The sequence below is a fragment of the Talpa europaea genome, assembly GCF_964194135.1.
Source record: "Talpa europaea genome assembly, chromosome: 14".
Lineage (NCBI taxonomy): Eukaryota > Metazoa > Chordata > Mammalia > Eulipotyphla > Talpidae > Talpa > Talpa europaea.
In genome coordinates this window covers 6,050,101-6,063,121 of record NC_140082.1, presented here as the reverse complement: position 1 = coordinate 6,063,121, position 13,021 = coordinate 6,050,101, and the positions used below count along the sequence as shown (strand labels likewise).

Genomic DNA, 13,021 nt, shown 5'->3' with positions numbered 1-13,021 from the left:
GAAAAACTGGTTTTTCCCCTGGCACTTTGCACCGCCATAGAGTGGACATGGTGACCATTTTTCCCTTTCCTGATTGTCCACATGGTGACAGAAGTTACAGGGTGGAAAAAGAGAAGTTAATTCTCTTATCTCCAAGCCAGTCCAGCTCAGGAAAGAAGCAACAGGAATGGAGAGTTTGAACCCTGCTGGAAAGTAGGGGACAATCTTGATTGAAATGTTTTTCACAGTTGATATTTTAGAGAATCAACAATGATGATTTGAAATATTGTAAATCTTTTAATATTAAGAGCATGCCTGGTCATGGCCCAGCTTTTGGAAGACAGCTTGTTTTGTGAAGAATTCATACAACAGTGTCCAGCAGCTGTTGAAGTTCTTAACCTGGTAGCCCAGGAATGCAGCGCCGGTAAGTCCTGCTGCCCTCGTCCCACTCCACTAAGTTTGGTCTGCCTGGTTCCTGCCTGCCGTGGAATGTTGCCAAACAGCTAAGCTCGAAATCAACTTCACCACAGACCTAGAAATGTATTAAGAACTATCAGTAGGGCCTCCCCGGTGGTACAGCGGTTGAGCGCTGGGTTGCGAAGCTGCCCATGGCCTCTGCAGCGCCAGTTCGATCCCCGGCTGCTCCCCGGCCACCGGAGGAGGGTCCCACATGGCGCGCAGACCTCTCCTGCGCCCACTGCTCCCCTCAGCAGTGTACCTCGGTCCTTCTGCCTGCTCTGCTCCCCACTCTGACTCTGGTGAATTCTCTCACCCTCCCGCGCTTCTGACTGTACCCAATGCTTGTATAAATAAATAAAAAATAAATCTTAAAAAAAAAAAAAAAAAAGAACTATCAGTACACACCAAATAGGAAATCTCCATTTTTCATTTTCCTTTCAGGGCTAGTCAAGAGTGTTTTCTCCCTTCCTATGAATTCAAGACCTTTGTGTTTTTATAAAACTATTCATGAGCAGTCTTTAGCGCTGCAGACCCTTTCTGACTGTTCTCATTGGATGTTTAAATGCTTTTCAAACTCTACCAGAAGGTCAGAATTCATGTTGAGGGTGGGCCAGAACTGTGACGCAGGCAGTCAGCAGACCTCACTTGAAGAAGGGCTCTGAGTTTGGCCTATTCAGCCTTGTGACTCTGACCTCTTGTGCTTTCCCGGCGTCGGCTCTGGACACCACTTCTCTTGAGATGCAGACTGTGGGGCTGTTTCTCTCAGAAGGACCCCCTGGCCTCATGAATATACTGCATGGTCATTATTTACTTGGGGGTCAGCTTTCCTCTCCTATTCCCCTGTTCTAGGTAATGCGCAGGCTCTCTCTGATATTCAGAGACTTGGTCAGATGCTCCGCCTCCTCCCCGCCCATCCACATATGCTCTCTGCATCCAGTTCTTCCTTTGCAGTGCTGCTGAAACTGATCTCTTTCGCACCCATTTCCACCTGTCCTGGGCAATTCGTATAGATAGAACATACATGTACTCTTTCGTGTCTGGCTTCTTTCACCGAGAAGCACATTTCAAGGGTTCTTGTGCAGCAGTATCAGTACTTCATTCTGTGTGTGGCTGCGTATCATCCTGTTGCATGGCTACACCTCATCTTTTTTTATTCACAGATCAACTTATGGGTACTTGTATTATTTCTAATTTTTTTGGCTATTATGAATAATACTGCTGTAAATCATATGCAAGGGTTTTTTTTAAAGATTTATTTTTTTTATGCATACAAGAACTGGGGTCCAGGCCAGATGTGCGGGGGGTAAGAGTATTCACCAGAGACAAAGTGGGGAGCAGAACAGGTGGATCTACTGAAATACACTGCTGAGGGGAGCAGTGGGTGAGACAGGAGAGGTTTGCTGCGCCATGTGGGTCACCTCCCTGGCTGTGGATTGATCACGTGCTGCAGTGGCTGATGATAGCTTTACAGCACTGAGACTTTAACCCCTGCACCACCAAGGAGGCCCCCACCACGTGCAAATTTTTATGTGGACATATATTTTCAGTTTTCTTGCATAGATACAGGAGTGAAATTGCTGGATTGTATGGTAATTCTATGTTTAGCTTTTAAGGAATTGTTTTCCAAAGTAACTATTCTATTTTATATCACCACTAGCAGTGTGTGAGGGTTCCAAGTAATCCACGTCCTCACCAACACTGGTATCATCCATCTTTTTGATTATAGTCATCCTAGTAAGTGGTTTTGATTTGCATTTTCCTAATGACTAGTAATATGTCCATCTTTTCATGTATTTATTGGCCGCTTGTGTATCTTAAGAGAAATGTCTTATTCAAATTCCTTGCCTATTAATTGGGTTATTTATCTTTTTATTTTTGAGTTGTAGGAGTTCTCTATAGTCTTAGATATACAAGTCCCCAACTAGATATGACTTAGAAATATTTTCTGCTATTCTATAGGTTATCTTAAAATTTTTCATTTTGATTATATCCAATTTATCTAATTTTCCTTTATTGTGCTTTTGGTGTCCTCAGAATCCACTGTATAATTCAAAGTCATGGAGATTTGCCCCTATGTTTTCCAAGAGCTTTGTAATTAAAATCATTTATTTTTTTAGATCTGTGATCCATTTTGCATTAATTTTCATGCCGTATGAGGTGTCCTTAAGACTTCTGATTCTTGACTATTCCAGATATTTTTCTGAGTGGCTAGTTACCCAGAATTCCCTTTCTTCTCTCTCTCTTAAGTTTTCTCTCTCTCCTAAGATCTGACTTACTGCCATCTCTAGTAAGCCTTTCTGTCTGGATCCTGTAGGAGTCACCTCTCATGCATCTGCACCTATGTTTGTCACATCATGAGCCACAGCATGCAGTCTTGTACCGCGTTTCTGTTGCATGTGCTTGCTTACCCGCGTCTTGCCTTTCCTCCCCGGGTGCGGGTGTCAGCTCATCTTCCTGTTCCCCAGCATCTGCGCATGTGCCTTGCTCATAGGAGATGGTCAACAGGTAGTAGATTTTTAAAAACCAGTTTAGATGCTAAGACTAATAGCTTTCATTTATTAAATGATGAGAATAATAGCTTTCATTTATTGAATGTTTGCCTTGTGCCAGGGCTAAAGGCTCCATTGGTGCTATTTCATCTCATTTTACAACAACCCTCTGGGACCTAGATACTATTATTATTCCCATGTTGGAAGTGAATGTTATATATCAAGTAAAGGAGCCAGATTTTTTAATACAGACGCCCAACTCCAGAACCCATGCCACTCGCCCACATTGCTGTACTGATGAGCTCCATCTAGGAGACAGAGTCTCAGGACCTTTGCTCTTTTGTAAGAATTGGAATGATCTCTGTAAGCATTTTATTGCTGTGACTCTACTCCAAAAGCATTGGCACCGTTCTGTGATTGTGAGACTTACCTTCACATGTTCTATGTGCCCCCTTCAGGAGAGCGACTGGCAGTTGTGGAGGTGCAGTGTGAACGGCTGAGGATGCTCTACCGTGACTGTGCGCGGCCCCCACCACCTCCCCTGCAGGCCGACCGGAGACAGGTGAGCCCTCGGCAGCGCACACATCTCCTGCCTGCCTGCACCACACAGGATCAAGGAATGTCGAGGATGCATAATGTTGAGAATGAGCATTTGCAAAACCACTTGGAGATGCAGTCTCTGCATTGGCAGGCCATCATCTTTGAATATTAGAGCACTTGATTTGACAGTCTGACTATTGGGAGATAATAGCAGAGGAACAGAACTTACTAATTTGTAAATACTTTCTGTGTTATTAATAACAGAAAAAAACTTCTTAAAAGATTTAGATCTGTGAAGGATCAAAACGGGCGGGAAGAGCACAAGGGACTATGGTGATGGGACACACATGAATTGGTGGTGGGATATCCACAGGGACTATACCTGAGAGGAGAAAGCATACATTGTACAAGGGCGAAGTGAAATATATATAAAATAAAAAAAAAAATTTAAAAAGATTTAGATCTGTAATCCATCTCAAAATTAGTGCATAGATATATATAGAAGGAATGATTCAAAACCAAAAGTGGCAAAATGTTAAAAATTGGTACATCTGTGAGTATTCTTAGCGCTACTGTGCATAACAGCCAAGAATGGGAAACAACCCACACATCCATCAACTCCTGAACGAGTGCATAAAATAGGGAATATCCAGACAATGGAGTATCACTAACAGGGAATAAACTAGTGATACTTGGTATGGTTTGGCTAAATCTTGAAATTATGCTAAGTAGAAGGAGCCAGTCACAAAAGACTGAATGGCATATTGTGATTCCATTTATGAAAGTTTAGAACAGGCACATCCATAGAGGCAAAAAGGAGATTGGGGGTTGCCAGGGGCTGAGGAGAAACAGGGATGGGAATCCACTACTGACAGGTACAGGGTTTCTTTTTAAGAGGGACAAAAATAAAATTAGATTGTAGTGATGGCTGTATAATATGAATGTACTAAAATCCAGTGAATTTTACACTTAAAATGTGTGAACTGTATGCATATGAAACATATCTCAAAGATTTAGTGTATTTATGTACAAGTGTACAAAAATTGATGTATTCTTGCGATTTTTCTGTAGGGCTATAGTGATTCCAAAATGAAAAGTTAATACATAAAAGAAGAAATGTCATCTGAAATCTCAGCATGGTCAATTACCATAGTCAACATATTACTGTGATATTGTAGCTATAATTTTTAAACGGAAAGTAAATTTCTGCTGTTCATTCTGTGTCTAGCGCTCTGCCCTCCATCGAGGATGGACATAGAGGACTGTGTCAACCAATGGCAGTTTAATAGTCCAGCATAGACTTGTGCCTCAGTTTACTCATTCAGGCCTTGGTTGTTACAAATCTATATTGTCTCCAGTTTTTGCCATAACAGTGATTGATCAAAGTCCTTGGAGCTGATCATTGGGTGTATCTCTCAGGGCTTTCTGTAGGACAAAATGGAATTGATGGGTTAAAAAGATATATTCTTTTATCTGATGGAGAAGCTTGACTTTTTATGATTATATGTATTACAAATTATGAAAGTGAAAATGTGAGGTGTTTTACCTAAAAAAGAAAAAAGAAATGTTGCCATATTATACCTTTGTAACTAAGTTGTGTGCTAAGCCTAGTAACATAGAGTCTGATTACTGATTTTTTGTCTGGGAATGTTAGGGGTGAGGAACTGGGCATGCATGTGCGTGCGTGCGTGTGTGTGTGTGTGTGTATGCGTGTATGCACGTGTATATAGGAGATAGATATGTAGGAATTAAAACCTAATTTGTTATAACTACAAGGTAAATGATATCTCTTAAAGGGTTATTGAAATAGCACTGAAAACATAGAAGGAGAAATGTACAGTAAGTGTCAGAATTAACAGTTAAAAGAGATCAGGATTGGGCCTTGCTTTACATAAAGTTTCCTTTGGGAAAAAAAGAAGAGTTTTCAATATAAAAAATATATATAATACTGTTAGATAAAGATATTTTTCTCTTCTTCAAGAGGGTGAATGGATTGTGTTTGCAGTTCTATTGAATGGAGTTTTTTCCCCCCAATGTAGCCCAAAGAGATTACTTGGAGCCCCTCTCGGGTGTTTCCACCTGTGCGAGCCTGCATGTTCTCATCTCACCTTACTTCTGTCACCTTCCTGGCTGACCCCAGTGCTGGGGGCGGTCTGCCCCGGGGCACATTTATCTATGCCACCTCCCCACTGCCAGTTCAGGTAAGAAATCACATGATGCACTGTCTTTTGCCACTTTCCTTCAAAGTTGAACAGAAAAAGCAAGTTCAAGGGCCCAGCCTGAGCCCTCTGATTGTCTTCCTGCTCTGGTGTTTCTCCAGGCCCCATCTTTTTACTGGGAAATTGAAATTGTTTCCTATGGAGATACCGATGATGACACTGGACCAATTGTTTCCTTTGGCTTCGCTACTGAGGCAGAGAAACGAGACGGGGCTTGGACTAATCCAGTGGGCACTTGTCTTTTCCATAAGTAAGTGGCTGCTATTATTATTGTTTAAAAGATTATTGATTTATGCATACAAGAGCTGGGGTATAGATCAGAGGTGTGGGGGGTAAGAGGATTCACCAGAGACAGAGTGGGGAACAGAAGAGGCAGATCTACTGAAATACACTGCTGAGGGGAGCAGCAGGCGAGTCAGGAGAGGTCTGCTGTGCCATGTGGGTTGCTCCCTGGCAGGCCAGGGATCGAACTCATGCTTCAGTGGTTGTGGATAGCTTCATAGGTTGCGTTGTAACCACTTGCGCCACCAGGGAGGCCCTGCTATTGTTATTTAAAAAAAAAAATACCCTGTAGACCAGTATTTCCCAAAGTGTATTGGCGAGAACAGTAACTTTTCACAGGTTCTTGTAGGTATTCAGGAACCCAAAATAGTTTTCTGTCTTGAAATAATTTTTGGAAAAGACATACTTTTTTTCCCTTTTGGGGGGGAGATTTATAGTCCACATTAGCAAGATTCCTAGTTGTCCTGCAATAAGAAACCTGTTTATCTTTGTTTCCCAAATACATTTGAAACCATATCCCTCTATTCTGTGAATACTCTTTGGAAAACACTAGTGTGATATTTTAATACTAAAGTAATGTTGTCATCTCTCCTCTTCACAATGCCAGTTGGAAGTATATTCATGTTTAAGGAGAGACAAGCTCTAGGGTTCTCCTCTTATTACTCTGGAGCTACTGAAACCCCTGTCTGTTCACTGCTCAGCCTTGATTTTGGTTTCTCTTTGTGTTTTCATAGCAACGGCCGGGCCGTGCACTACAATGGCTCCAGCTTATTACAGTGGAAGAGCGTTCGCTTGGATGTGACTCTATCTCCTGGTGAGTGTGGTGGGGACTTTTTTTTACCCTACATTTCCTGTTATTCTCAGGTTTTGATCTAAATAGGTAAAACTAAATGATTTAGCCACTGGGAATAGAAAAATTTGTCACTGCTGTCCCCTGACTAACATTGACTCTCTCACCAGCCATGAGATACTTGAGAAATGCATTATTGTTAGCTCCTGCTATAAACTTTGTTCCCAGAGGCCTAAACCTCAGGTCTAGCTCAGAGAGAAACTGCCCAGTCACCTACACACTCAGTTCAGTAAAAACATCTTTCCCCTCTTATTTTTAGCCTCCATGTAAGTACTGGATCTATACAGTAGATGAACCAGGATCCCCCCTACTTGCTCCAGTAATAGTTAACATGGTGACTGTCATTTTGACAATGGAAACAAACATGTTGGCTTATTTTTCAGAAACCACATCTTAGCATCATCTCTTTTTTATTTTTTAAGATTTCTTTATTTATTTGTACAAGAATCGGGGTACAGGCCAGATGTGCAGGAGGGTGAGAGGATTCACCAGAGACAGAGCGGGGAACAGAACAGGCAGATTGATGAAATACACTGCTGAGGGGAGCAGCGGGAGAGACAGGAGAGGTCTGCCACACCATGTGGGACCCTCGCCGGCCGTCCGGGATCGAACCGGCACTGCAGAGGCTGTGGACAGCTTCACAGTGCGGTGCTCAACCGCCTGCACCAACAGGGGAGGCCCTTAGCATCATCTCTTGATAAAACTAGAGTGCTCTATGTATGTGTGAGATGCTCAGGTATGCTTAGCCAGGAGCACTGAATCACACCATCTCATAGATAACTCTCGTAGCTGTCTGGGGGTGTTGCACTATCTCTTATCCTGGAAGGAGCTGCTTGTTAAATCACACTTTGCCAGGAAGCATGGTGTTTTCACTTACAGCCAAGTTATGACCTGGAAACAATTTCCTGGCAAAGTTATTTCTCTCCTATTTTATGGAGCTGATCTCTGACATCTCAGCTGATTAAGTGCTTTAAGCCCAAAGAGAGGGAGAAGGGAACCTTAGTCAGGGTTCTTGTTTGTTTCTTGCTTGTTTTTGAGAAAATTTGGGTCGGACCTCAGACACACAGACTACCTTCTTCTTAGAGAAATACTCCTGTCTATGCAGGAGTAGCAATCAAGAACCCACATAACACAACAGAGTCTCAATCTCTGTGCCACTTCTGGGCTACATACCTTAACACGGGCCGAGCATCTCCTATGGGCTGGATGTTCTTCCAGGCCTTGGGGATATCTGGTGAGTAGCAACAAGTCCCCAGCTACTGGGCAGCCCATGCTCATGGGGTCTGACACCTGTGAGACTCTAAACAGAACCCTACACTTCATGCACTTATCTAGAGTTTACAACAGGGATTATAAGACTACCTGCACTAGCAGTTTGCCTGAGGGCTGCCATGGGGCCATGCCCCTCCTGGCTCTTGCAGTTCTCCCCCAGAGCCAGTTACCTCATCAGAGAGCAGCTTGACTTCTGTTATTTTTAGTTCATGCAAAAATGCCTTAAATATATAAAAATAGGAGGCATGGTATGATTTAATGGTAGACCTATAGCTTACATTACGAGTTCGGATTTTTTAACAATAAGATAATAGGTTGTTTAAAATTTTATTTTTGAAAACCATTTCTAAATCTTCCACTTTACGAGAAGATGCGACCTTTTAAAGTAATCCTCTGCATGTCAAAAGTGAAAAACTTGCATTTCTCTAATTTAAAAAAAATTGCATCAAGCGTTTTCCCTTCTTACCTTGGCTGCTAGGCAGATAAACCCTAAAGTTAATGTGTAATTATGGTAACTAACTTAACTCAGATACTATATATTTTTCTTCTCGGTAATTTCTCATTTTTCTTCTAAATAATGTTTATTTCTCTTGTGTTGCTTTATATTTATATTTATTTAAATAGAATGGGTTACTTTATGTCTTTTTCAGATGTAACTGACAACATAAAGACAAAGATAGTCAGTGACACCTGGCCTGTCACTTGGCCACGAATTGGAAGTTTTCTTAATAGTCCATAAAGGGGGACTTTTATTGACTTGTGTTCCCTTCCTGTTCTCTGCCATAGGCGATGTGGCAGGGATTGGCTGGGAGAGAACAGAGGGGACTCCACCTCCTCCAGGGCAGCCAGCCAAGGGCCGGGTGTACTTCACCTACTGTGGGCAGCGCCTGGCACCCTACCTCGAAGACGTCTCTGGTGGGATGTGGCCTGTGGTTCACATTCAGAAAAAGGCAGGTTTTCTTTATTGAGAAACAAAAACTCTCCTTAGCAATTTGTTCCATCAGGAATGGAAAAAATGAAAGGCACGGACCTGCCCTTGTGCTGCCTGGTATGTGGTGCGTGATGACAAAATGAACTGCAGAACAAGCCTTGCGGAGAGGCCCTGCCTCTGCCTTAAACCCGAGTGCTTTGCTGCCTTGACCTCCTTTTGGTCGTCTTTCCTCAACAACAATGCAGGGAACGCTGGTGATCTTTCCAGTGTCAGTGAAGTGATTCTCTGTGTCAGTAAGTTTGAAAATGACCCTCTTGGGTTGCTTTAATGTGTCAGAAACTCAGCAGAATCCTTCAATAAAGGTTCAAAAGTTCAGCTAAACCCAGCACCCTACACGTATTTAATAGAATGCTTTTGTTAATTAAGGCGCACCTATTAACATGTAATGTTCCATAGAACATTACTACTCAGGACATGCTCCCAGATTCTTTCCTCCAGATTCTTACCTCTCCCTGAATTCCAGATGCAAATACCCAGCAGCCTGGGGAGCATCTCCAAAATAGAGGTCCCCTTGGTCTGTCAGAGTTAACTTGTCTAAACTGAGCCTAACTGCCCTCTCCCCAAATCTGTTTCTTCCTCATCTCGGAAAGTAGCAGCTCCAACCTTCCAGTTGTTAAGTCCAGAAATCTTGGCCTCTTCCCTAACTTCCCTTTCCCTAACTCCACTTCATGCTCCGCATCAAATCTGTCAGCTAAACTTACTGGCTTTGCCTTTAAAATGTGTCTGGTGTCTGACCACTTGTCTGAGTCCACCATTAACAATCTGTCCTGGCAATCATCATCTCTTGGAAAGCTTATTATAACATTCTTCTCTGTGCTCTCCAGCCTCCCATTCTTGCCCTTTTACATGTCTTTTTGATACAGCAGGCCACAGTGATCCTTTAAAAAATATTACAGATCACGTCACCCTCCCCTCATGCCACATATTGTAAAAGCTCAAGTCTTCATAATGACTTACAGGATCTTATAGGGTCTGGCCCTATGCCATGTCTCTGATATCATCTTTTACTGCTTTATTGAATGAATTAATTACAGATGCCAGTAATTAAAGTCAGCATTACTCAGCCTTTTCCACTCACTCAGACAACAAATATTTATTGAGCAACTACTACATGTCAAGCACTTGTTAAACTCTGGCCATATAACAATGAGCGAAACAGATGGTTTCTGTCTTCATTGGGATTATAGTCAATGGAGGAATTGAACATTAATCAAACAGTCACACGAACATATATGTGTGTGTATATATATGAGTGGGTGGGTGGATGGATGGATGGATGGACGGACAGATGGATGGATGGACAGACAAACCTAAGTTCTTTCAAATCCTTTGATCTCTTTTCAGAACACCAAGACTCGAGCTAACTTTGGCTCCCGCCCATTTGCCTACGCCGAAGGGCAGGCCCATCGCAATGCCGCCGACTTATGTACTGATCTGGCAGAAGAGATCAGTGCAAACTTTGAAGCTCTGCCTTTTGCCATGGCATCTGACAGTGACAATGATGCGGGCACCAGTATTGCGTCAGACCCTGGCACTCATGGGCCGCCATGCCGCATTGCTGCCGTGGCCACCGCTCAGCAACGTAAGCCTCCTCCTCCCAGACCCCACTGTTTCCTGGGAGCAGGAATGCTGTAATTCCATGTGTCCATTTAGCGTGGGCATGTTCCAGTGTCTATCAGTAATGGAGTTTACAGACCCAGTGGAAGAAAATGGGGAGTAAGAGGAAGCATGGCAGGCTGGGAAGTCTGTTCCCCACATTCAGGAAGCCTGCCATTACTCAGTGTCAGTGGAACATTGCCACTTGGAAATGCAAGTCTGAAAGATGTCCACCTTTTCTAAGACAATCTAAAAATGCCAGAATTTTATAGGATATCTGCTAGTTTTAGAATTTTTTTTTAATGGCTTTAGAGCTGAGGACATTAAAATGCTAATTATGGAACCTAGGTGGTGCACTGATTATTTGAAAAATTTCATAATCATAATCAAATTTACTAGAAGTGAGCTTCCCAAACTAAAGGTGTCCACATTTGACCCTTGCAATACTGGTTTTGCACATTGTTTTTATCAGTTTGTTTCTCATGATGTTTATTTCTCATGAACTGTCTGAGTTCTTCTGAGTTGGATGAATTATACCCATAGGAACTATTTTAGGATCCAAGGTAATATAGATGACTGGCTATTTGTTGGCTCTGTGATTTAAAATCCCTCCAGGGGTCTTCCTGGTGGCACAAGGAGTTAAGATGTAGCCTATGAAGCTGTTTGTAGCTTCTGCAGCATGAGGCTGATCAGGGAGATACCCACATGGCGCAGCAGACCTCTCCTGTCTTGCCCGCTGCTCCCTTTAGCAGTGTACTTCACTCTGCCTGTTCTGCTCCCCACTCTGTCTCTGGTGAATCCTCTCACCCGCCCCATCACACCTCTGGCCTGTACCCCAGCTCTTGTATGCATAAATAAATAATAAATCTTAAAAAAATAAAATAAAATCCCTCCAAGTATTAGGAGTCTTTCTGTCATGCAAATTCAGAAAATCCAGTTCATCCCAGGGTAAGAACATCATGATTTCTCCAGTCTTCTCTTGCCAGGATTCACTGTCATTGTGCTTTGTTACAGAATATGACAGTGACACTTCCTGCCATTATAAAGTGGAGCTCAGCTATGAGAACTTTATCACCTCAGGACCAGACCCCCACCCGCCTCCCATTGCAGATGATGAGAGTGATGATGATGACGATGATGACATCCCACAGGTAAGAAGCCCACAGCCCTCACTGGCTCCCTGCTGACCAGAGTCAGCCACAAAGAATGACACTCGTGTCAGTTTGCAAGGCTAGAGTGGTTACACTTTAGTGATGTCATTGTGTTTGAACAGTGACTCTGCAGTGTTCATTTTTTTAAACTCTGCATCACCTGATGGGCAGTTACCCAGCAGTGATTGGGGTGTTAGAGAACAAGCCTTCTCTGATAGTTCTTCAGCAATAAAGTTGGGGATGTTGCTGAGAACAAATGATTTCAGAGGGAAAGGGAACATAACCCGTCTAGCGCTTTGCCCCTGCATCTGTGTTCCATTTCACTGGGAGGCCTGCGTGCCTTGTTTTGCCTCTGCATTTGAGTGGAGTGAAGGCCTCAGGTGAGAGCCAAAAGTCAGATGAGGATTGGTGCCTGTGTCAGCTGTTTTGCCCCAATTCATACGTCTCCTTCTTCCAGGAGGACCACTACGCGCTGCTGGTGAAGGCGTGGGAGACCAAGGTTTTTCCTACTATCCGAAGACGATTCCGCAACGAGGCAGAGCGGAAATCAGGCCTGGACCAGATAAAGGGTGCTTTACAGCTAGGTGTGTGCTCTGGTTCCCAAAGGTGCTCCCTTCCTGCCTTGAAGTGTATTTAGCTCAGGATGTAAATCAGGAAAGTGGGGCCCCAGAATTGCACCAGCATCTTTGCTGAATTCTGCCATCTGTTGCTTTCATTACCAAGTTTCTCTTTGTTTACTAAGTTAACTCAGTGTCTTGGGCTGATGAAGCCAGAGTGGCTATACTAGGGGTGCTAGATAGCATTGTGATTAATAGTTTGGGCTCTGAAGTCACAGGTGCCACTTACCAGCTGTGTGACCTGGGGACAGTGGCCTGACTTTTCTGGCTTTCCTCACCTTTAAAATGAAATCAATAATGGTAACCCCCTCATGTGTATATTAGAAACAAGGGTTCATAAAGATAGAGCTCCTAAGAACAGGGTATGGCCCCCCCAAAAGCGCTCAGGTGAAGTATTTCTAAATATCACAGTAATGATGATGGGGGTGGTGAGATTGTCCCCACTGGCCATGGTTTCTCTAGCAAAGAATAATGCAGAGTTTACTTCAGAGAGTAGATCATTAATGAGTTGTAAGCACAGATAGCTGATTCCTGTTAGAAGGTTTCTTTCTTTACCTTGTGAAACACCTGCTTTTT

The 13,021-nt window shown here is 43.1% G+C and overlaps 1 protein-coding gene across 2 annotated transcripts in view; it reads left to right on the top strand.

The window, feature by feature from the left end:
• HECTD4 (HECT domain E3 ubiquitin protein ligase 4) overlaps positions 1 to 13,021 on the top strand; it is a gene marked incomplete at both ends in the record, with an annotated part of 170,513 nt that overhangs the window by 117,896 nt on the left and 39,596 nt on the right. For both annotated transcript variants that reach the window (XM_084254197.1, XM_084254196.1), the window contains 9 exons: positions 288 to 403; positions 3,386 to 3,489; positions 5,507 to 5,668; positions 5,788 to 5,936; positions 6,703 to 6,782; positions 8,877 to 9,040; positions 10,426 to 10,663; positions 11,692 to 11,828; positions 12,286 to 12,412. In XM_084254197.1, the coding sequence (XP_084110323.1) occupies positions 288 to 403; positions 3,386 to 3,489; positions 5,507 to 5,668; positions 5,788 to 5,936; positions 6,703 to 6,782; positions 8,877 to 9,040; positions 10,426 to 10,663; positions 11,692 to 11,828; positions 12,286 to 12,412 (1,277 nt within the window). The remainder of the gene's footprint in view (positions 1 to 287; positions 404 to 3,385; positions 3,490 to 5,506; positions 5,669 to 5,787; positions 5,937 to 6,702; positions 6,783 to 8,876; positions 9,041 to 10,425; positions 10,664 to 11,691; positions 11,829 to 12,285; positions 12,413 to 13,021) is intronic.